General features: G+C 39.8%; 2 protein-coding genes across 2 annotated transcripts in view; one reads left to right on the forward strand and one right to left on the reverse strand.

The window, feature by feature from the left end:
- Positions 1 to 1746: 1746 nt before the first annotated feature.
- On the reverse strand, positions 1747 to 10313 carry tdrd15 (tudor domain containing 15; the record flags this gene model as incomplete). Its single annotated transcript, XM_079255710.1, has 5 exons — positions 1747 to 1760; positions 2347 to 2477; positions 2606 to 4668; positions 4888 to 8185; positions 10003 to 10313. The coding sequence occupies 5 exons, from the start codon at positions 10311 to 10313 to the stop codon at positions 1747 to 1749; spliced, it is 5817 nt and encodes a 1938-aa protein (XP_079111836.1).
- Positions 10314 to 16117: 5804 nt separating this feature from the next.
- Positions 16118 to 23238, forward strand: part of rfx6 (regulatory factor X, 6) — a gene marked incomplete at both ends in the record, with an annotated part of 30588 nt that continues 23467 nt past the window's right edge. Inside the window, 2 exons of the mRNA XM_079255928.1 lie at positions 16118 to 16268; positions 21131 to 21284. Coding sequence (XP_079112054.1) covers positions 16118 to 16268; positions 21131 to 21284 — 305 coding nt within the window. The remainder of the gene's footprint in view (positions 16269 to 21130; positions 21285 to 23238) is intronic.

Here is a 23238-nt window from a genome sequence, read left to right on the forward strand (position 1 = left end):
TGTCAGACAGGCCAGTTGTCAATCAGCAGCTCCTATATGGAGGATTGTGGATATATTATTACTACTGGCTTTAATATGGTCTTTAGTTTGTTATCTTGTATGACCTTCAGCTTCCTGTTTGGTCCCAGTACTGATATATTCTATATGTTGAGAAATTTTGATGGGTTTGTTAAAGTACTTCATAGACAAAAGTTAGCTTGGCATGGTTATCCAACAGGACTAACATACTGACCCGAATACAGGACAGTACTGATTATAAAATGACCCCTATTTTCCCACTTTTTTTTAAACGCGGTAGTTTATGCCGACGACCATATATGATGATGGTTAATCCCCATGACGTGATTTTTATTTTAAATGTCTTAAGAAGCCGAGGGCGAGAATGAATAGGACATGACTGAAAACAAAGCCACGTCTAACATAACCTCGGTGTAATAAGCACGTAAATAATATTTTATAGACCAAAGTTATCTTAGCTTTAATAGCTAACAACTTGGTTAATCCCACATATGAAACGTTTTTCATCGACTCGCTCGGGAAATGGGAATGGGAAAAAAAAGACACGACTGTGAAACCAATGTCGAGTAACATCGGCGTAAAACCGGGAAATTTTTATTTTTACACATCGATGTACATCATACAGCATTTTCATGAATGAGCCGATACTTACCATGTCGCTAAATAGACCGCTTTCACTCGTAAATTCTTGTTCACTCCGACTGTTCCCAAGAACTTCCAATTTACATACGGATTTAACCTTCGACCTCCCGTAACCTTTACCTTCATTAAACATTTTACATTGCGATACGTAACTTTCACGACGTCATTGGCCGTCAGCTTTCAACATTTCTCCAACGTGATTGGTCGGCAACTTCAACATTTTCAACATTTCTTGAACGTGATTGGCTAGAATCTTCAACATTTTCAACATTTCTTGAACGTGATTGGCCGGCAACTTCAACATTTTCAACATTTCCCCCGGACCATTCTTCGGCAGCTGGCGCTCAGGTCGCAGTCTCCTCTGGAGGCGTGGGTTCGAATCCCACTTCTGACAACACCTTTATATTTTACTTTATTTTAAATATAAATTATACACATACATTTGACTGCTATTTTGTTAAAATACTTATTTCCAATCTCTGTACATTAGCTTTCTGTTTCCTGATACCAGTCTACACTTTCTCTATTTTTTTGCAGTAAACCACATCTTCCTTGTACTGCTTGTGATAGCAAAAAAACAACAAAAAACCTTTTTCTCCATTTATTCAACATCACGACATGATGTTGCTTTAGAGTGGAGGTCACTTGGTAAATAGAAAGCAAAGCAAAAACCTAAATTTAACATTTAAACATCTGAACCAAAACAATTTCTTAAAAAAATATCTTTGGTTATTTCTTTCACTTGAATAAAAAAGCAACAACAAAAACATTAGGTTTTTCACAAAAGCACTTTTCAAACGTTTCTATGAAGAAAAAAAAAAAAAAAAATCTAATAATCCATCCATTCATATAATCTAATATATGGCTCCAAAACAAGATTGCTACATTTAGGTCTTACAAAAAGAAATGGTAACTATTTTTTGGGCTTATTAATTAAATTAAAATAAAATGGTGGAATTCCCTTAACGTGTCAAATACACCCAAAATATGAATAAGGTCAAACTGTGAATTAATAAAGTAAATAACATCATGCTTTTGTAAATCTTACACTGATTCACAGTGTTGCAAAAGTTGAAGAAGCTGCCTTCACATCAGGAAACCTGCAACACAAGAAAAGAAATACTTCATATCACTATCACACATAGAGGTGATTTTTTTTTTTTTTTTACTTTAGTACTGTATGAGAATACTCCCAGGGATGGTGCATTCAGGTACCTGGAGAAAAATACTGACATTAAAAACACTAACATAATCAGCAATTCCCTGGCAGCTTCTACTAAATGCAGAGATTAAGTTATATATTTACATAAGGCCAAACAAGCATCCGTATTGTTCTATATAAATAATATTGTTACATGCAACAACATCTGTATAGTTACATTAGTCAACATGGCTTTTACTCCAGTCACCACTGTAGATTGTCAAAATAAAAGCCAGGAAGGGGACCAGTCTGAGCATGAGTCTGGTTGTGAAATCATGTATGTGATGCTTTCGGATTCCACCTGGTCTAAAGAAGGTCAAAATACGTCAGTACTAATTTGCCAAACTAAAAATATTACTACTACATCTGTAAGATGAGCATGTTCAGAGGTAAACGGTACATTTAGACTGTTAATTCATATTCTGAAAGATGACTTTGAAGCAGTCTGCACAAGTAAAAAATGTGATAAAACTACTCTTTCATACATTGTCTCGATCTTGCATCGGTGTCAACTGACTTCTTCGATTCAGGTCCGTCAGCGGCCTTAACTTCAAAGCATTCCTTCTCCTCACTGTTGGGACTTTGAGGAGGTTTACAGGAACTTTCCACCTGGAACCTGACAATGAAAGTGAGGTTACAATGTCTTAAATGTAAGTTTCTTTTTCTGACATGATTTTAGGGTAAGAAATGTTTTTTTTTTCCCCAACCTAATTGTATATTGAATGAAGAGTAATGAGATGATACCTCAGTCCAAGAAGAATGTCCATATAGTCCGCATGTCCAGCATCCACCAGCTCCTTGGCAACATGGACTCCATCTGCAAGAATGTCCACCTTCCAGTGTGAGTTGGACACACACTCTCTGAAGAAGATCTGGAGTTTCTTCTGGTACAGAAACTGCTGGAAGAAGGCTGCCGCCTCATCAGTCCACTCTTCTTCAGCACCAACTGGCTTCACCCCTCTCAGGATGCAGGAGCAGGTCACTTTCGGGTAGCTTGCAAGCTCGACCGGAAGTGTCCTCAAATTAGAGAATTCACGGTACGGCACGCATTTGTGTTGTCCGTGATCCACAAGCTCTAGGACGACCGTGTTGTTGGCGCTTATGATTTCAGCTCTGCACCACTTGTTCATGGAGTCTGACTTCCACAGGCAGCATGTGCCGGGAACCAGGTAGGATTCAGGAAGAGGAGGCATTTCTTTCAGCAGGTTGTCCAAAATGATGGATACTTTTTTCTTGATAGGAAGCAAATCTTCCAGAATAACGCAGAACTTGTAGGGACTGGCAACTCCAGCTGCAGAACCAGAATATGCCCTGTCTGGATCAAGAGGAGCAAAGAAGAGTTGCTGAGGAGCACTTGTGTCCGAGGTGGGTTTAGTTTCAGGAGATGACCCAAGCAACTCGTGATTTTGCTGCAGTGAGGCCTTGATTTGACAGGTGAGGAACAGTCCATCCAAGATAATTTCAACCATCCAAAGGTTGCCGACATGACGTATAAATATCAACTGGACTTCTGTGCCTGGTTTGAGATTTTCACACCAGTATTTGTGATCTTCTCTCTCATTGAACCCAAGACTGTTCATTTGACACAACAATGCAAAATTCGGTAACTTCTTCATGTCTTTACTCTGCAGTCGGATGGAGCCTCTTGAAATGTCTTTTGTTATTCCATGATCCACAAGGAAGACATTGGGTTTTTCTGCATTCTTATGTTGAACAACGGCTCTTTGCCACAGTTTGTCTTGTTCTTGAACTAAGCATTTCAGGCCTTGTTTAACATCCTCCGGAGCAACTGTCTTGTAGTTGTGTATGTTGTTGGATAGGCATATTTCAAAGTTCATGAGCAAGTCAGCGGTCCGAGTAAGTCTGACGTAAAACCTCCCATCGCTCTGGACGGACAGAATTGTTACATTCTCTGTGTCTCTTACGCAAATAGGAGGTGGGAAGAATGAGTTTGGAAAACATGCGGCTTTGACTGATGTTTCGGTTTTCCTGTGACTCTTGTTTTTAGTGCGCCTTCGTCTCAGGTGTCTGGTGGTTTTTACCTTCAGTCTGGTTGACATGGTGACAAGTGCTTCAACAGTAGATGTTTTCATGGTTTCATTTGGTGCGCAGGATCTCATCTCCTCTACAGTTTCGGGCAAACTTTGGGAAGTTTCCTCTTCGCTTTTAAACAAGAGGCTCCTCTCAAGCGTGGAATCGAGTCCAAACTCTTGATGGAGAATCTCAAGCTTGACTTTCCACCAAATTCCGCACTGACGAACAAAGTCAACCATGAGCGGCTTCTCCATCACAGCATCAATAAAAGAAGTATTGTTTTCGTATGAACTTGCGTCCAACAGCGAGCATGGTATGCTGAATCTTGGCTGAGACTGATAATCTTCTGGTAGAAGGTAGACCTTTTCCTTCCCTACGACAGCTGAGTTCCCGTAGTCCACAAACTCCACTTTGAAACAGGAACTGCCTTCCAGTGTCTTCACAACTGAACGATACAGAGCACCATCTTCCTCAAACTCAGCCAAAACAGCATCATCAGTTCTTGAAGAAGTGACTTTCTTCAAAGAATCTCGGAAGATATCAGAGTTGAGGTCTTCACCCATTTTCAAGATGGCAGATTCGTCCTCTGACAGTTGCAGAAAAAAGCTGTTCACAGAGTCGATGTGGGACACGAAACATTTCGCTCTGAAGCCTGCCGTCAAGCTTTTGTTAAGCAAACACGAGACCTTTTGAACTTCTTGTTCCTCGGTGGGCCTGGTCTTCCTTGACTGTGTTTCCTGACTCCCTCCTTGATGTTGTACTGGCATCTGAGGCTTGATTGGGTGGGAGCTCTTTGTGTTGTTCTCATTGAGTGGTTTTTTTCTTGTGTTTTTGCTCCAGAGCACTTTTTTTTTCTTTTTGTTGCCTCCATAGGGATTGGTTGCAGACATTGACACCTGCCATTTAGGTACATTCTTGCTTTTGGATATCTTTTGTTTGTGTGTTTGCTGTGTTTTTTGTTTAGTCTTGGAGTTTCTTTTAACAAAACTCACAGGAGCCTTTGGTTTGGGAGAGAGACTGACAATGAGTTCCTTTAGCTTTTCATTGATGTTAATCCCTCCATCAAACAGCTCAATATCGAATGAACCATCTACTCTCTGTCCTCGTACGACGGCTCGCATCACCTTGTTGAGGACCGCATGGTTGAGCCATTCTTTGGCAGCTGCATAGAGCTCCTCCGTAGGAACTAAACTGAGGTTACATCTCACAGCCTGCATTGGTGTACACAACAAATCCACACAATCCTTGGGAATAAGTCGGATTTGGATTAACTCAGATATGGTCGTGTTGCCATAGTCCACAAAAAACACGCTAAGATGTGGCGGTGACTGAGTGGGCAGTGCCAAGGCCCTGTACCATTTGCCATCCAAGTATTTTGCCAAACACGGCTTGTTTCCGACATCACTCAAACTGGCTTGTGTAATTTTTTCCCACTCTTCTGAGATTTTGTTTTCAAGCTCTTCAATGATTTTACTATTCCTCTCAAGTTGGCAGTAGACCTCGCACTGACTGCTAATGTGGGTGACAAAGACTTCTTCTTCCTTTCCGGAGCTTAGATCAAATGAAGAGTGCACAAATGATTGTGCAGGCACTCCTGAGTGCTTTGCTTTCACATGCCCCTTCTCAATGAATGTATCTGTTATGCTCTGCTGCGTTCGGGTGTTGTAGAGGTGAACAACGTTGCACAGCCCTTTGTTTTTTACGTTCAACTGAGACACAACTTTACATTTTAGACTGTGGATGCTGTTTAGGACAAAATCTATCAGTAAGCAGCATGCTTCTGGACTCCAACCTCCACAGTCCTTGAGATCTGCAGGCTCGGTCAGTTTGTGAAGGCTGCACCTGAAAGCTTGTCCTTCTAAACATAAATATTCGGGCATTACCGCCTGAAGACTGTTCTCGCTGACTTGGATGGTGAAGCCAAAGTCAACCAGCATTACCGAGATAAGATTCTTTACTTTACCAACGATAAAGCCTCTGTACCATCTCCCATCTAGAGGCGACTTGGCAACACAACACAAATCACCTGGCTGGAGAGGAATGGTGTGAAGTGAGTAGTATTGCTGGAGCTCAGCCATCAGGTTTTCCAATTTTGGAGCTTTATCTAGAGGTTGGCACCAGAAATCTGATGGTGAGCTGATGTATGAACATCGTACAGGAAACTCGCACCCGGGCTTGATACTTATAGTTTTGAAGCTAGTGGTAGCTTTAACTTTGTCCATTTTGTTTTCAGACAAGTTCTTGTCCTGCTGACAAACATCCCATTGCTCTGATTTTCCACATACAGCCACAGCTTGTTGCAGGCACCTTGTTTTTCCTGTAAGATATTTATTTTGCAATGTATGATCGATGTAAACAGTTATGTCAGAAGAAATCAATAGCTCAGCGATGCTGTTATCACTTCCCAACTCAAACAGGTCAACAACAAGTTTGGTCTTCCTCACTTGGACAACATGGACTTGCAAGGCTTTGTTTGACACGGCTTTTCTGAAGAAGTCACTGGCTTCGCCTGACCAGATGTCATCTGAAGGAAAAACATTAGCAAGAGTGCAACAAACAGCAAACTGAGGTATGTTGGCAAGTGTCTCGGGTATGTTCTTGATCAACTTGTGTGGCACTTTTTCAATGTTTCCAAAGTCGATATAAAGAACTTCGGCTCCATGCTTGAGGGTGTCCGTCACCACGCCCCTGTAGAAATGCTTGTCTTTCTCGTAAAGTGCACAGCACTTTGTTCCGACCTTTTGATTCAACAGAATGTCTTCATGCAGCTTCACGTGGCTGAAGTGATCCGCCATTTTCTCCATCATTTCCTCAAACTCATCATTGCGTTTCTGAGTTCGGATCCAGAAGTGGTTTGGATTCTGAGTGAACTCAACGTAGCCCACAAAGACTGACCCGACCCGGACTTGCTCTGTTTGCAGTGCATTGGCCAGTGCTTCGGCCATGACTGTCTCGTAGTACACGTAGCCACCCTGAGGTAGTGCTTCCACTGCGTCAGAAACTTGCTCAGTGGGAAGATTTTGGATGGGCTGTGCTTTTTCCACATGTTTATCTTCAGCACCCATCAGGGTGATGGTGTGGAGATGCCATTCTTTATTGAAACCATTGACCTCCACATCCAACACTTTTCCAAGCAAGCCTGCCTTGAGGAGACTCAGCTGCTGATTTTTAAGTGCTGTGTCCTGATCAAGCAGACAAGAGAGAACACATGGGAACGCCATGATGGGTAATGAATAAAAATCTGGTGGCAACTTGAGGATGTTTTCAACATGGACTGATTCAAAGAACCCGTAGTCAATTAACAAAACTCTTACTTCGGAGTTAACTGGGAGGAACGGCAGAAAGCCTCTACACCATTTTCCATCTTTTCCTTTGACCGCACACAGCTGACCCAAGTGCTCCAAAGTCTTTTGCCTGTGTTTTTCAGGTCTGTACTCACAAATTTCTGCCAACTTCTTTGAAATTTGCCAGAGATCATTCTTCGCATTGGTCATCTGACAGTAAAACAGTCCAGGGTTGAAAGCGGCAGTTATTCGCACTTTAGCATGTGTCCCACAGCTCAACTTGGGCCCACAGAAAGACAGAAAATCTCCATATCCCTTCAAGGTGGATGATTTTAATTTTTGCGCAGATGGTTTGTCAGTTAGTAAGTCTAGACCTGGCTCTATGTTTTGTTGGAGCGGCACCTCTGTGAGCATCTCAGCCAAAAAGAGAAAGGTATTTGTGTCCACATGCTTCCCAAAGCCATGTTTAACAATGTCACTGTTGATGTCAGGAACTTCCAGCAAGATGACACTGTGGGGAAGGATGGCTTTAACAAAACCTTTGACACTTCTGCCAACAAGGCTGAACAAATACTCCCCCACCACCGAGTGAGAACAAGTCTGAAGTAGCAGCACATTTGACAGAAAGCCACAAACTATTTTTGGAGGCAGGATCAACAGGTCGTTTGAGCACAACGATAAGTGGGCAATGTCGACACTTAAAACATTGCCGTGATCTACGAGAAACACATCAAATTGCTTCTCCTTTCGGTTCTGAACTCTTCCTCTGAACCAGCGAGCTGAAGCCAAATCTTCTACGAGGCAAAACTCTCCGATATCTACTTCAGCTTGAGTTTTTGGTATGGTCTGGATTTCTTTCTGCAGGATGTTGTAGTCCAGTTCACATATATTGACGTACTGCCCCTGGAAGTGTATCAGGGTTGCTTCAGGGTTCCAGTCCAAGTGAGTCAACTTGAGTTCCACCGGCCAATGGGCACAAAGTGCAGATGGGCCTGAATCCTGTGACCTGCAAATGAAAGTAAATCCTTTAAATAACTTTCACGCAAACATATCATCAATGTTCGGAGGTTATTTTAACTAAAACTTAGAGAATGGGTGTTAACTTCCTGTTAAAAGGGAGTTTTTTTCCTTCTCACTGTTGCCAATGTGCTTGCTCAGGATGGGAGATTGAGTTGGATCCTCCAACTCAATCTGTTGGTTTCCATATATAGGCTATTACGAATTGGCTGTTCTTTTTTCTGTCTGTAAAGCGTCTTGAGATGGTGTTGCCGTGATTTGACGTTATATAAATAAAGCTGAATTGAACTGAATTAATTATGTTACAATGTTTGGATTGAAAGGTTGTTTTTTTTTCTAAAATTGCAACAAAGGTCAAATGTAGAGTTTAAAAAAAGACATAAAACCACTTTAGAGATCAATTCAGTGGAATTAATAATTCTAAGATGTCTTAATTTCTTTTGGCCTTTCTATTAGTGAACTTGGCTGATTTCAGTTCTGTTTCAAACAGTGGAAAGTTTGACAACTAGTCTACAGTATAAAAATATCAAAGTTGAAAATTATGAGTCCAGTAGCCTCTTAAAATGTCTAGGGCTGGGCTGTTAATCGGATTTTAATCTCAATTACGATCTGGGTTTTCAACGTTCATAAAAATAAAAGTGTGTGATTATTTTTCTCTCTGCAGTTTCCTCTCCTGCTGTCTTCAGCTGCTAATCGAGCATCTCTGGCGTTGCAGCGCTGTGCTGTAAACTCCACCCACAGCCGCTTTGGTTTCATTCAGACACTTACCAACTTGGCAACTTTCTCGCTAAATCTGGCGACTTTTTTTGTTAAAAGCGACTAGCGACAAATCTGGCAACTTTTACTGGAGTTATTACAGACTTTTCTTGTGTTTTGGCGAATGACTTAAAGGCACATATTGTTCTGCAGTTACTGTAAGGAAGGAGCAGCGGGAGCCTCTCCCGTCCTAAAGCACTCCCAGGCGGCCAGTCTCAGTCGGCTCCGGCTGCAGGTCAATGTAGAATAACTGCAGTAGGTTGTGGAAGTTCACTACAACATGGTTTATACCATAGTCAGTGACAACTGGCTGCATTATGTTCGTATAAACGCACACGTAGTTTTGCGAGTTAAACAATAATATTCCTCCGTTACAGGGTGTTACCATAGAAACGCATTAATCAGCTGGTTCAGATCAGCTGTCTTTTAACAGGTGAATTAGAAAAACGCGCTGTAGTCTGACAGTGGTTGTTTGGCACAAAACCTACATCGAGGCCAACATAAAATAGTTCCTATATACCGTATTTTCACGACCATAAGGCGCACATAAAAGTCTTAGATTTTCTTCAAAATGTGCGGCGCGCCCTATAGTGCAGTGCGCCCTTTGTGTGCGTGTTGTTATAGTAATCGGACGTAGTAGAGAACACCATGAGAACGTTAAAGGGTGAAGTGTGGGCGTTGATCGCATATAAAAGACCAGGTACGTGCGTTATGCAGAACACCTTTTCCTAACAACCCTGAAAATGGCAAAAAGACACGCTTATGAAGAACAGTTTAAACTGAAGGCCATCAACTACGCCAAGCAACATGGAAATTGAGCAGCCGAGAGAGAATTTAATATTAATGAATCGATGGTTCGCAAGTGGCGGAAGATGGAAAACGAGCTCCGACAGGTAAAGAAGATGCAGCTGAGTTTCCGTGGACATTAGGCAAGGTTGGAGGAAAGACTGGAGCAGTGGATCATCGATCAAAGAACAAGTGGGAGAAGCGTTTCGACGGTCACCATTCGACTAAAAGCAGCAATGCTAGCAGAGGAAATGAAAATTGAACATTTCCAAGGAGGTCCGTCTTGGTGCTTTCGTTTCATGAAACGGTGCCATTTTTCCATTCGGACAAGGACTACGGTAGCGCAGCAACTTCCAGCGGATTATAATGAAAAGCCGGACATTTTCCGCTCTTACTGCAGCAAACACATCGCCGACAAACACATCTAGCCCAACCACATCACTAACATGGACGAGGTGCCGCTCACCTTCGACATCCCGGTTGGTCACACTGTGTAGAAGAAGGGGACCAGCACAGTAGCGATACGCACAACGGGGCACGAAAAGTCTTCTTTTACTATTGTGCTTGGCTGCCATGTTAATGGACAGAAACTGCCGCCAATGGTGATTTTCAAGAGAAAGACTTTGCCTAAAGAGAAGTTTCCAGCAGGAGTCATCATTAAGGCAAATGTAAAGGGCTGGATGGATGAGGAAATGATGAAAGAATGGCTGAGGGAGGTGTATGTAGAGACCAGGTGTTTTTTTTCACGCATCACCATCACCATCGCTGTTGATCTGTGACTTTATGCGTGCCCATCTCACAGCCGATGTGAAAAAACAAGTGAAACAAATGAACTCTGAGCTTGCTGTCATTCCAGGAGGCCTAACGAAGAAACTCCAACCACTAGACATCGGTGTGAACCGGCCGTTCAAAGTAAGGCTGCGAGCGGCGTGGGAGCGATGGATTACCGATGGAGACCACAGTTTCACTAAGAGTGGAAGGCAGCGCCGGGCGAGTTACGCCACAATTTGCGAATGGATTGTAGATGCTTGGGCTAACGTGTCTGCTGGCACTGCTGTCCGCGCTTTCGCAAAAGCCGGCATCATTTCAGAGGAGCCGCACGGCATGGAAAGTGACTCTTACAGTGAAGAAAGTGAAGCTCGCATGTTTGCTGGAGATTTAGCGCAGCTGTTCAATTCAGAAACAGAGGATGAGGACTTTGATGGGTTTGACTGATGACGATTACCGGTAAAAAAAAATGTGAGTACCAAACTTTTTGGTCCCGGTCTATTTTTAAATACGCACACTTGTGTGCTTGTTTTATCCGTGTGTTTTACCATGCCCGCGCTTATTGATGATTGATTGATGATTAAAAAATGTTAGTACTTTGTAATAAATACTTAAATAAAGCACAACCAAACTCAGTTTTGCTCCCGCTCTATTTTTAAAAAGGCATACTTGTATGCTTGTGTGCATTGAGAATGTTAAAGGGGGAAGTGTGGGCGTGGATTGTACCGGTACATAAAACACGCGCCATATGGTCAGGTGCGCCTTATGTATGTGTTAAATACAGAAAGGGCGCACATAACTAAGACTGCGCCTTTTAGTACGGTGCGCCTTATGGTCGTGAAAATACGGTAAGCGGTAAAAGCGGATTAAACAACTCGGAACTGTGCATTAGATGGTTATAATGCACGACACAAAGTTGAGAGCACCACAACGCACAGCGTTGTTTAAAAATACTGGATAATCGTGTTAAATAATTGAGATCTCAATTTCAGTAAAAAATAATCGTGATTAGAAATTTTGTAATAATCGAGCAGCCCTAATAATGTCTATATTTTAAGTATTTTGCAAGACAGTAGAAATCTGTCAAGACAAGTGTTGCTGTCATGCAAACACTTGCTGTCAGTACAACAGATACCAACCACATAAAATAGTACAATATATACAAACTATATGGATATCTGCAAGTCAATCATCAGACATAAAAATTTTGGGATATTCGGCTTGTTGAATGATGTCAGAATGAACCTAAAATGTACTAAAATCTTCACAGGTGAAGTTATTTTAACTTTCTCTAAAGTTCTGAATGCAGTTTAGTGTACTAATTGCACTGCATGCTGTTCTCTGACAAGTTGATTAACTGCAAAATAAACCCGAAAAGAAGTGTCTGAACCATAAATGGACAACTGAATGTTCTGGTTCAGTGCCAGTCTGTATGTAAACCGACCTCTTTATCATCCTGTTCACGTTTAGACATCAGACAAGGACGACCCCAAACATATGACAAGTTTCTTTGTTGCTGTGGTATTCCCACTGCTGTTAGTTTTAGTTTCAGTGCATTGTTTAAAATAGAGGAAGTGTCATTACATAATTCTCCTTAAATATCTCTTACATTCCTGATACAATATCAGTGTAGCGTTAAATTCTTCCATTTAGGTATATTCCATCTGAAAGTTAAATATCCCAAACTTTTGTGAGTAGAGTAAATATGAGGTAAGTCAGCGATGCTACAGGAGTCAACCAATGTAGTACAGGGTTACACATGTGGTGGAGGAAGGAGAGGTTGTTGCAACCCTCTGGAATGAAACACTTCATGTTAATAAACATTCATATTCAAAATTCTCTGAGCCAGGTTGACTGTAATTTTATCACAGATGGATGGAAGGGGTGGGTAGTTTTTGTTGCCCATGACCTTCATGACAGATTTAACCATTTTTCAAATCATTAATTTATATTAAACAGTGAGCGCCAAACCAGGCCGCCTTCCCACATCTATTAGACTATAAATGACAGAAGCACAGACAGTCATAATTTTCTCACTCACACCAAACAAACCGAGCCTTCATAAAGGTGAAAAATGTGCAGCTTAATAGAGAGTAAATATTACATAGGCTATATATACATTCTGCTCAAGATAACGTTCACCAGAAGGACCAGGGACAAAAGTCTCTGTCAATACTATTAACTTGATTAGCTGGCGGGTGCAGCATAAACACCAGTAACTGGTTAGTAACAGAAGAGGGAGCTTTATTTCCTCTTAAAGCAGAATCAGAAGCCAACTTCAGTGTCACTGCCTCCATGCTCGGATCTGCTATAAAACTATCTTTATACACATTTATGTAATTTTTAACATTTCCATCCACTGAAAGGGTGTTGTCCACAAAATATGCTTTCTTTTTTTTTTGTTTAAGTTCTTTGTACACTATCTGACTTACTTTTGCTGATCTGAGCCCATCATGGACTGTACGGTAGCAAATATTAGCAACAGTCACATCTTCAAAATAACCTGTAGAGGGAAAAAAAAACAGTGTGTCATTGCAGTTTTTGCTGACAAACCTTCATGTTAACATATCAGTAACTTTAAACTATTTAAGGAAAAGTAATGTGATGTTGGGTGTGTCGAGAGCTGTGGTCCAGTATCTAAAAAAGTGAGCAACAATAGACACTACGGGTGGGGAAAATGGAATTTAAAAAAACAAAAATTTTTTTTTTTTGCTTTACAATCGTTCATTTTCTAAACCGCTTAATCCATTCAGGGTCGCGGGGAAGCTAGAGCCTATCCCAACTGTCTATGGGCGAAGGCAGGGTACACCCTGGACAGCTCCCCAGTCCATCGCATTTTTTGTAAAAAAAAAAAAAAATAAATAAATAATAAAAAAATTAAATAAAATAACATTTTCAAATAAATAAAAAATAATCCATTATAAAATTTTTGCTATTTTTTATTGTTTTTATTAATCTTTTTACTAGTCTTCTTGGGCATAATAACAGCAGAATAATGATCTGACTACTGTGTTGTTTTTTCCTCATTGAAATCAAGAAAAATTTAGTTTTTAATCAACAAAAATCAGCAATGTCAAAGAATTGTGAGAATCGGATGTTACGCTGCAAACAAGTGGAATAATCTGCCAGTGGAGATGAAACTTGCACCAAATGTAGAAACTTTAAAATCCAGGTTAAAAACATTTCTTTTCTCATGCGTCTATGCATGACATCTGCACAGTAACTTTTAATTAATTCTGCTTTTAATTAATTCAACAAAATTTATTATTTTAATGTGATTTTATTTGTATTTTCTTTTATGCTTTTTTTCCTGTAATGATTTTAATGTTTAATGTAAAAATTAAAGGTTTGTTTACATTAAACATTTAATGTTGCAAGTTTATTCGTACATTAAATGTACGAATAAACTTGCAACTTTCTGCAGGAAAGCCAGACTTGCACTTTCTTTCTATAAGTGTGGAGACATCTGAACGCACACATGTTAAATGTGAGTCCCTAAAGGGATGTAATATAAATGAAAAATCTGCGTCTGATCAGTAATTACATAAAAACAGAACTCGTGAGTTGACGTGACAATCGGAGCTAATGCTAATTAACAATAACTGTGCCAACGTGACGGACTTGCAGGTGAACTTAATTTGGCCTTTACATCATATTAGTAATAATATTAATTGTGAGCACATGTATGTAGGTGACATGTGTGTCAGCGGAGTTGCCTGGCTCACCTTGGCGGCCCTTTCACGCCTGATGCGCCGCGTTGCCCGCCTCAGCATGCCGCGGTTCTTCTTCTTCTTCTTCTTCTTGGGTTTTATTTTTGGTTGACAAACAACCAATCGGTGCTGTGACGCCACCATGTGGTATAAATAAAATCTGAATAAAAATCGAGCTTAACTTTGTTTTAATGCGCTTCAAAATCGGAACATATATTCTAATACAGCGTAAAAATTAAATGTTAAAGTCATTGTTTGTTAAATATAACATTATAACAGGTGATAATTTGGGGTGGGACAACAAAATCATAAAAAAAACCAAACAAAAAGAAAGCCTTTAGCCACAAACTTTATGGTTTTAATTGTTTGTATCATAACATAGGTGATATTATGGGATGGGAAGGGAGTAAAAAAAAAAAAAAAAAAAAGCCTGTAGCACTTCATGTAAGGACCTGCGTCCAACTGGACAGTCCACCAGCACCTTCCCACGATGTCCTCTACTGTTTGAATTTGTGCTTGTGTTGTTTTCACTCATATGTAAGTCACTTTGGATAAAAGCGTCTGCTAAATGACTAGAGTAGAAGAATAGAATAGAACACAAACAAAACACAAGCACTCTAACCCTCCAAGTGTCCCCCATTCTTCCCTCCCTCCCTGTTTGACCTAAACAATCACTCTAACCTCGATAAAAACACTGAGGAAAAACATATTATAAACTTGTAACATTTTAATACCCCTCCCTGAGCCGTCACCTTATCGCTGTGGAGAGGTTTGTTTGTCCCGAAGATCCTAGCAGCTATGTTGTCAGGGGTTTTATGCCCCTAGTAGGGTCACCCATGACAAACAGGTGTCTATGGGAGGGACTAGACCAAGTACGGCTCAAAGACACATGTAAGTCGCTTTGGATAAAAGCGTCTGCTAAATGACTGTAGAATAGAATAGAATAGAATTCTGACTGATTTTTCATCCAGTTCTCGTGACATTTGGCATAAATCAGCCTTTTCTTCCTGTTTTCCTTCACTAACAATGGCTTATCTGACTGTTGCTCTTTTTACTAAGACATTTTATGATGAGAAGAAGGTTCAGCTGCAGCATTTTTCTGGTACCATGTCAGGTTTTTGCTTGATTTCTTTGGGATTTCACTATGATGCATGTTTCATCTCCTGAAGAATATGTTGTAGTAGTACTTTCCCCCCCACTTTTCTGGTTTCTTTAAAAGGTGGTTTAAAGGATAAAACTGCACAGCATGCTGGAATATGGCAACTTTTCAGCTCATGGATCTTTGGAAATCACGTTTCTGGTGGGTAAAAAGGTCGATCTGAGCCTCTAATCAACCCATACAAAGGTTACCACAAGCACTGCACTATTTTATTAAGATACGATGCACATACAAGCATTTCAGCTTTAAAACGGTACAGATAAAGATAAATGAAAGTAGATGGCTCTGTGTGTTTAACCTTATGTGACAGTGGGAGGTAGGATGGATGGACGGATGGACAGATGGATGAGGGTTTTTCTGTTAATCATTAATAAAGTGGATTAGCTGAGTCTTCTGTAAATATGATGAATGCATCTCCAGCTTCATTAGCTCTGCCCTCTCTCAGCCCAGCTTTATCAGTCTGAGGTGGTTCTGTTCCCCTGATCAGCACAAACTCACTTTTTCTTCCACTTTTCCTGAAACCGTCCAAAATGCTGGACCTGACGCTGCGTCTGATCCTCTTTTTCTCTGCCTGGATTCGCCTGAAGGAGGGATTTAAAGGCAGTTATTGAGATTCTGCACAGCTGATTAAATAATCTGAACTTTTCCCATGAAATTAACTTTTTTTTTTTTTTTTTTTTTTTTTTTTTTACAGATATATGTTTGTTAGATTGACAAAGATTTGAAACTTTTTTCTGTCATCATGCCGATGAAACGCGGCAGTTCGGCCAGAGATGGGGTGTTTCTTATTCACTCTTTTTCCAAAACTTTGTGCAGCTCACCAGAGGAAACACTTTCAGACTTTAATGGAGGGACGATTTTTCATCAGGAGGACGATTCTGGGATTAAATCAGGTAAACCAGCAAACACAATCCACTGAATGTGATGTTCATTCCTTTTTAGTTTTGACTGTTTTTATCATTACAATGCCTGATTTAGTCAGCCGTTCTGTTTAGTTGACGCACTTTTCGCTCATGTTTTTACATCTGAACGTAAAACACATTTAATTTGAGCTGAGATAAAAGCAATGACCCAAATCAGCCACACGGTGGAACAACAACATCACTAAATTAACAGGGAAGCTCACAAATAAGCTCAGTAATTATTAGGGGGATAGTTTAGTCATCACAGTGAAAATACAGGTCAGGTCATTTACAATTAAACCATAAAGTGTCCTTACAGTCTTGAATTAAAGGATATGAGGAGTTCTGCTGCAAAGGATTTTTATTATTTTGAGCCTGTTTGAACACTAGTTGTTGGTGCTTGTAGATCAGAGCAGCTGTGTGTGAACAGTTCAGACCAGTCTGCATGACATGTGTGCAAAAGATCAGTTTTATTCAATCCATATTTGATTAATCAGAATTTAAAGCAAATTTCAGAATCTTAAGAGAGCATCCAGCTCCTGGGTCTGATGTCTGTAAGTCTGTTCATGCCCTCAGTTTGACATTGTGATGATGACATAAAGAAAACTGCCAGAAATGCAGCGTTATGCTCAAAAACTTGTAAAAACTATTATCCATTTTTACATCATGCAAACTAAATCTGAACTTTTATTCAGATCTCACAAGTGTGTCAGGCTGTGTTTTGCTCTTTTTATGTCTTTTGACAACATTTGTTTTTCTACAAGACAGCAGAGATTTTGGTTTTCTTTTGACCGGGAAGAGTTGCAATGAGAGTTTTGGGAAATATCAGAAATATCAAATCAAATAGATGGATAGATGGGTGGATGGATGGATAGAAGGATAAGTAGAAGGATAGATGGATGATATTGTCCACAATGCCCTGTAGTTTCTATAGTTTTCTCTTCATCTGCTGCCCCAAAACACTTATAGCAGTTATTTTATATCATAAAAAAACACAATGAAAGATACAAAAACATTTACAATTACAGTTTTCAACCTTAATTAATGTAAAACATCAAATAAAACAGCTAAAATGAATGAAAAAGAACATTCTAGTGAAGCTTCACATTTCTTCCTCCTCCTCTCCTTTGCAGCTTTCTCTCTCTTTCTGTTGCTTCTGTATGAACTAATCCAACCCTGTTTCATCTATTGAACTGGAGCTTGTGCAGCTACTTTCTTTTGCCGCCTGGTTGTTCGTTCATTTGGTTCAAGCTCTTGCTCTTCTTAATCTGTATTAGTGTTTGTAGTTTCGTTTGATATTCCTGAATCTGATTGACCAACTTTTAAATAATCTTTCAGTCCTTAAATACTGTTTTGTCATCATTGCTAGTGGAGATTTCTGTCTCCAGAAGTGCTGACAGATGATAAGTTTTATTTATTTAAACGTGAAGTCATCACCGTTTCTCCTCCTTGCATTACTTTGCTGCTATCCTTTAACGTTGGCCTTTATGGGTCACATGACTGGATTACACAACATGTACAGGCTGCTGTAAACACAGCCGTACCCAGTACCCTGCAGTCTGGAAAAACACACAAGGCAACCTAACCGAGAACCCAAAGATAGTTCTTTTTCATTTGTATCCTAAATCAGAGGGGGAAAAAAGGAAATCAGGAAGTGGAAACAAAAAAAAAGACAATGTTTTTCTCTTTAACTTGATTTGAACATGAATCTGTTTCAGGTCTGCAACATTTCCAACGCTGAGCACTGAAGTTTCTGCCTCTTTATATCCCTGTGAAGTTTGAAACATGTTGGCGTTTTATCATTTCAGTTAAACAATAATGATTTAAATCAATGTTTTCTTTTAAAACGAACATACAATTAGTATGGCAACAATAGTCCAGGGTGAACCTGCCTCTGCCCAGTGGTTGCTGGGAAAGGCTCCAGTTTCCAGTGACCCTGAGGTGGACTAAGCAGTGAAGAAAATGGATGAATAGTTAAACAGTTAAAACGTGAAACAGTTTTGGGAAAACCAACATAAGTAAAGACGACTCAGGCAAGTTGATTCCCATAAATCTTCAATTCAATATAATTACTGGAAAATCAGCTTCACCAGGCGGTAAAACAGGCGGCTGAAGGGATTTTGTTGCTGCTACTGTTAATTTTTACATAAAGATGACAAGTGGTGAAACATTTCAGGTGTTTAAGTTGCTTTCATCCTGCAGACATGTGCTCAGTCATGCAGCAGACAAGTTATATCTGAAGTTGTATCCAACGTTTAGTTTACAAGTCTGTACTGGAGGCCAGTGCAGCACCGTTACCCTCGCCCTCTTCTTCAGCGAGGCCTCTGTCATGTGTGCAGGATGGGATCCTCTGTCGTCGAAAGTGTGATTGTAAAAGTTCAGGGAACTGTGTTGCCTCAATGTGTCCAACACAGAAGTGGATTTTACCAGAAATACGTCATTTAGTGTGTTGTACACAGCACAAATGATCAACTTTTTCCCCCAAAAATCTGGTTCACATTTTTAATTGAATTGAATTGAACTGAATTGAATTCTTGTGTAATTTTATTTTATTTTATTGAAGGATCAAAAATAAAAGTTTTTTTTATAGGAGTTCTTTATAAAATAAAATTATTTTAATAATTTGATATGAAAATTAAAATTAAATGAGAAAAAAATTTAGAATTACAAAAAACAATCTGTTTAAATATTTATTTTTTAGATTTCTGAACTATTATTAAGGGGTATTCTGCAAATTTCTTTAAACATTTTAGCAGAATCATTTGAAAACTATTCAAAGGCTTTTTTCTTCCATTATTTGATAAATCGAAGATCTTCCGTCCATATTTTTCCTCAGTCTCTTATGAATGCTGCTTTGTGCCACATTATGAGTTCTACATGATCATTGTGTTTCATTCGGATTTTTTGCAGACTTGTTGTTCGAAATGTTTGCTTCTTTTCTTTGCTTTAGTTTCCAAAACTTTTTAATTATTTGTAAAATAAAGTCTTTGCAATGAAATATATCCAGCCAGGAAAATGTGACAAGTCATTATGCAACATTAAAGTATATTATTTGATTCCTTGTAAAATTAGCCTTATAATGTATTGTTTACTCTTTACACACCAGGAAATAATTTGATTAAAGAGTAAAAGAAGACAAAAAACATCATCTGGGTCAGAAAAAGAAGGAAACCTTCAAGATTTATGTACTTATTAAGTGATATTAAAACCAAAATAAATTGTAAAATGAAAATAATCTTGTTTAAATGTAACATGATGTAAATTAAATACCTCTTAGGTCGACATTGTAAAATTCTTAATATTTCCAGTTTTAATCACACAAACAAATCCTGAAAGTAACACATATGATGCTTAATATATAATATTCTACTTTTCCACTCCTGCTCTCAGCAAAGGCGGACGCTTTTTATCTGCGCTCCTGTTTTTCTTCTCCTCCCACTCTGCCCTGCGACTTGTCCTGTCTGACTCTGAGCCTCTTTTTACGTCTCTTTACTTCCACTCAAACTACATCATGGATTTGATCGGCTGGTCTCTCAACGCAATTGATCAAATTTTCTCAACCCGAAGATCGGGCAGAGGGGAGCCCGCATGTCCTGAGGGGACGCTTCCGGCTGGATACGTTCAGGACTCATGGACAAGGTGGAAACCGACGTGTCTAGTGGTTCTGGCCTCTGAGGACGTGGAGGATGTTTACATCTTTGGATTATTGGTAATCGGGATTCTGCTGATTGGTGCTGTTGGAGTCCTGATCTACCTCAAGACCCGTGAGATTCTGGCAACAACTGGCAGGTTGCCAGAATTCTGTAACGTATGGGCCGAGCTAGCAGTGCACAGACTCTTGCGTTGACCGGACTCGACCGTGAGCAGGATGCCAGTCTGGCCCACACTGGTCATCTGGCCGCGGTCCCGGAGCTGGTCCGCAAAATTGATTACAACTTGGAGAAAATGTCTGCTAGAATCGGTGGAAATTGACCCCCCCATTCGGGTGTCTGGAGCTGCCTGCCTGAGACCTGCTATGGACTCAAGGCCGAGGGCAAATTGTTTTCCTCGCCTGGAACCCAAACAACAATCACATCTGGATTCGGCTTCCCAGCGGCCTTGGGCCGGCGCAACCCCCCCTGAGAACGGAAGAAGACATGTTCATAGATGCTCTGTCCCCCTCCTCATCCACCACCAGCCCCCTCCCACATGGCTCACCGCCTTCCTGGACTTTTTGTGTCTTGTTCAGTTTGTGCTTCAGTGTATGAGGATTTTTTTCTCTGTATTTTCGGACCGTGTCTTCCTGGCGCGGCCCGGAGTTACATGACCTTTTTTTGCCCTCGACCCCCTATGATCCTATTGTATCTCTGTTCTTATCTATTGTAAGGCAGCGCTGGTATAATAGCTGCATGGCCTAAGCTTAAGCTCGGCTCTGTATTGCTCTTTTGTCATGAATGTTACATGTCTGTATGTCTGACCTTGGACGAGCTGGCTTGAACTCTGAATTTCCCCTCGGGGATGAATAAAGTATCTTTGATTTGATTTGATTGATGTTTGTATGTCTGATTCTTGTCTTTTGCCCCCTGGTGGAGGAATTCTGAACTACAATTATTTTAATATGTGGTAATCAATAAAAAAATAAAAAAATAAATAAAATGTATTGATTCATTTTTACATTTTGTTAAAGGGCCAAATAAAGATATGTAAAAAAATCTGCCTGTCATTTCAGGGGTTTGATGTTAAGGAGTTAAAACCCAACAAATGTTGACTTTTTCATACAAAGACATGATTTGTGAACTTCCATCATACGTCACAGAGAACACTTGTAAACAGTGGTTAAGAGATCCATTAAAATGAGCATTTGTTTCTCTCAGAAGACGGAAATGAGACGCCTTCTTCTGAAGAAGACCCCGACCTGGTTGACTTGAACTCTGACCTGACCATCAAACAGAGCGTCAGCTCCTCCAGGAAAACCATCAGCCAGATTATAAAGGACAAGAAGAAGCAAACGCAGCTCACGCTGCAGTGGTGAGTGAGTCTGCACACATTACTCTCATTTCTATACATACTATACTACTTTACTATGTTTTATCTTCTTGTGAGAAATTATTCCTTCAAAATAAAGGTCTTGTAGACATTAAAATCACCCTGAAATCTACTGGTAGGATTTGTACTGAATGTTTCTAAATCTTGTTTTATGTCCGTCTTTTTGTTCATGCATTGAAAACACACACACACACACACACACACACACACACACACACACACACACACACACACACTCATCTTTTATACATCAGCACAATACTGTTTACAAAAAAGTTTCCATGCATCTTGTTCTGGAGAGGCGCTGAGTGTCATCCAGTGAGGGCAGAAGACCGGCATTACTGCCGTCCACCATATCATGGATGGAGCCCACCAGTAGGCTCTCAGTGGTGGGGTTTCTCCTTTCATAGTTTCCTCTGAGTCACAGGAAATGAAGTTTCTTTTTGACACTTTCTTTTTAGCTGCAGAGATAAAAATGTGCTTTTTCTTAGCCGAAAGCAGGGACCTCCTCTTCTTGCTCCTTGTTTTCTGGCGTTAAGACAGAAGTTGTTTCTGATACGCTCTCCAAACCTGTAGGTACTTTTCTACTCCTGTTATGAACAGGAGTAGAAAAGTTGAGTCATCTGTGTTGCTGTTGATGGTGTGAGGATGGCGAAGCAGTGGCCATCGGTACTTAACGATCTGCGGCTGATGAGATAGAAAGCTTTTAATCCTGGTAAGAGAGGAAGAGGGGGACGACGAGATTGTTCCCAAAGAGGTCATAGAAGACGATATCCTGCAGAAACAACCACTTTATTCTCAAGTTAGTGCAGAGGTTTGATTAGTTTCTTCTCCAAAAATTATATTTTAAGCTGGTTTATGCAGAAATAAACTCCTGTTCCTCTAACCTTTTATGTTATTCAAGATTAATTATATATTTATGTGCAGCAATAAAGTCCTATCATCTTGTTGCATATTAGCATGTAAATATTAGTATTTTTGAAAGTTAGCCAATCATGTAGGTTCTTTTAACCGTGAGCTTTGAGCTCTGCGAGCCTTGGTGGTCGATCATTCTCCAGAATGAACAAGGACCGATAGATCCAGAACGTAACAAACAAAGTACAAATGAATTCATTAAAAAAAAATCCAAACTGTGCAGAAATGAGTTGATTTAGAGTAAATAACGCTAAAGCGCAGTAGATATTTTCTTTAATTGAATGGGTTCTTTTTTTGTTTTTATTAAAATTTTTTATTTCAAACATATAATAGTCATACAGTATTAACAGATAAAATAGCAGTGCTTGGATAAAGCAAACATAAGAGACAGCTACATATTCTTTTTACATATCTGAAAAAGGAGTTGGAGGAAGTAAAAACTTACATTATCCCACCCCCGTCCTCATGAGTCATTAATAATATATCTCTTATCTTCCTGTCGATAGCTTGATATTTCTACTGATCTATTATTATCTGTAGCCTTAACAACAATATTCTGTAACATAATTATAACACATACATAAATAAAGATAACACCAAAGTAATTTAAAAACAAAACTTAACAGCACCACCCAGTAATATTTAAACATCCTCCTTATTTATATACCTCGTAAAAATAATTTCTTCATTTATTGTTTAAACTGAGCTATATTTGGACATTCCCTGAGTGTCCCCTCCAAGCTGTTCCATAATTTAACCCTGCAATTTGGAATACAAAAAGGTCTCCTTGTTGTACGTACCTGTAGTGTTTTGTAATTAAATTTACCCCTTAAATTCCCCTTCCCTTTGATGAATACCTTTTTGAATATGTTCAGGTAGAAGATTTTTTTTTTTTTGCTTCAACCCTTTATAAGGGCACTCAATGAAATACCTTGTAAAAATAATGTGTTGTGTGGTCTCGATATCCTCCCCCATTAATGATCCTTATTGGCTTCGTTAGCAAAATAACTAGTGGATATGT

The sequence above is a fragment of the Telmatherina bonti genome (genome assembly GCF_933228915.1).
Source record: "Telmatherina bonti genome assembly, chromosome: 16".
NCBI lineage: Eukaryota > Metazoa > Chordata > Actinopteri > Atheriniformes > Telmatherinidae > Telmatherina > Telmatherina bonti.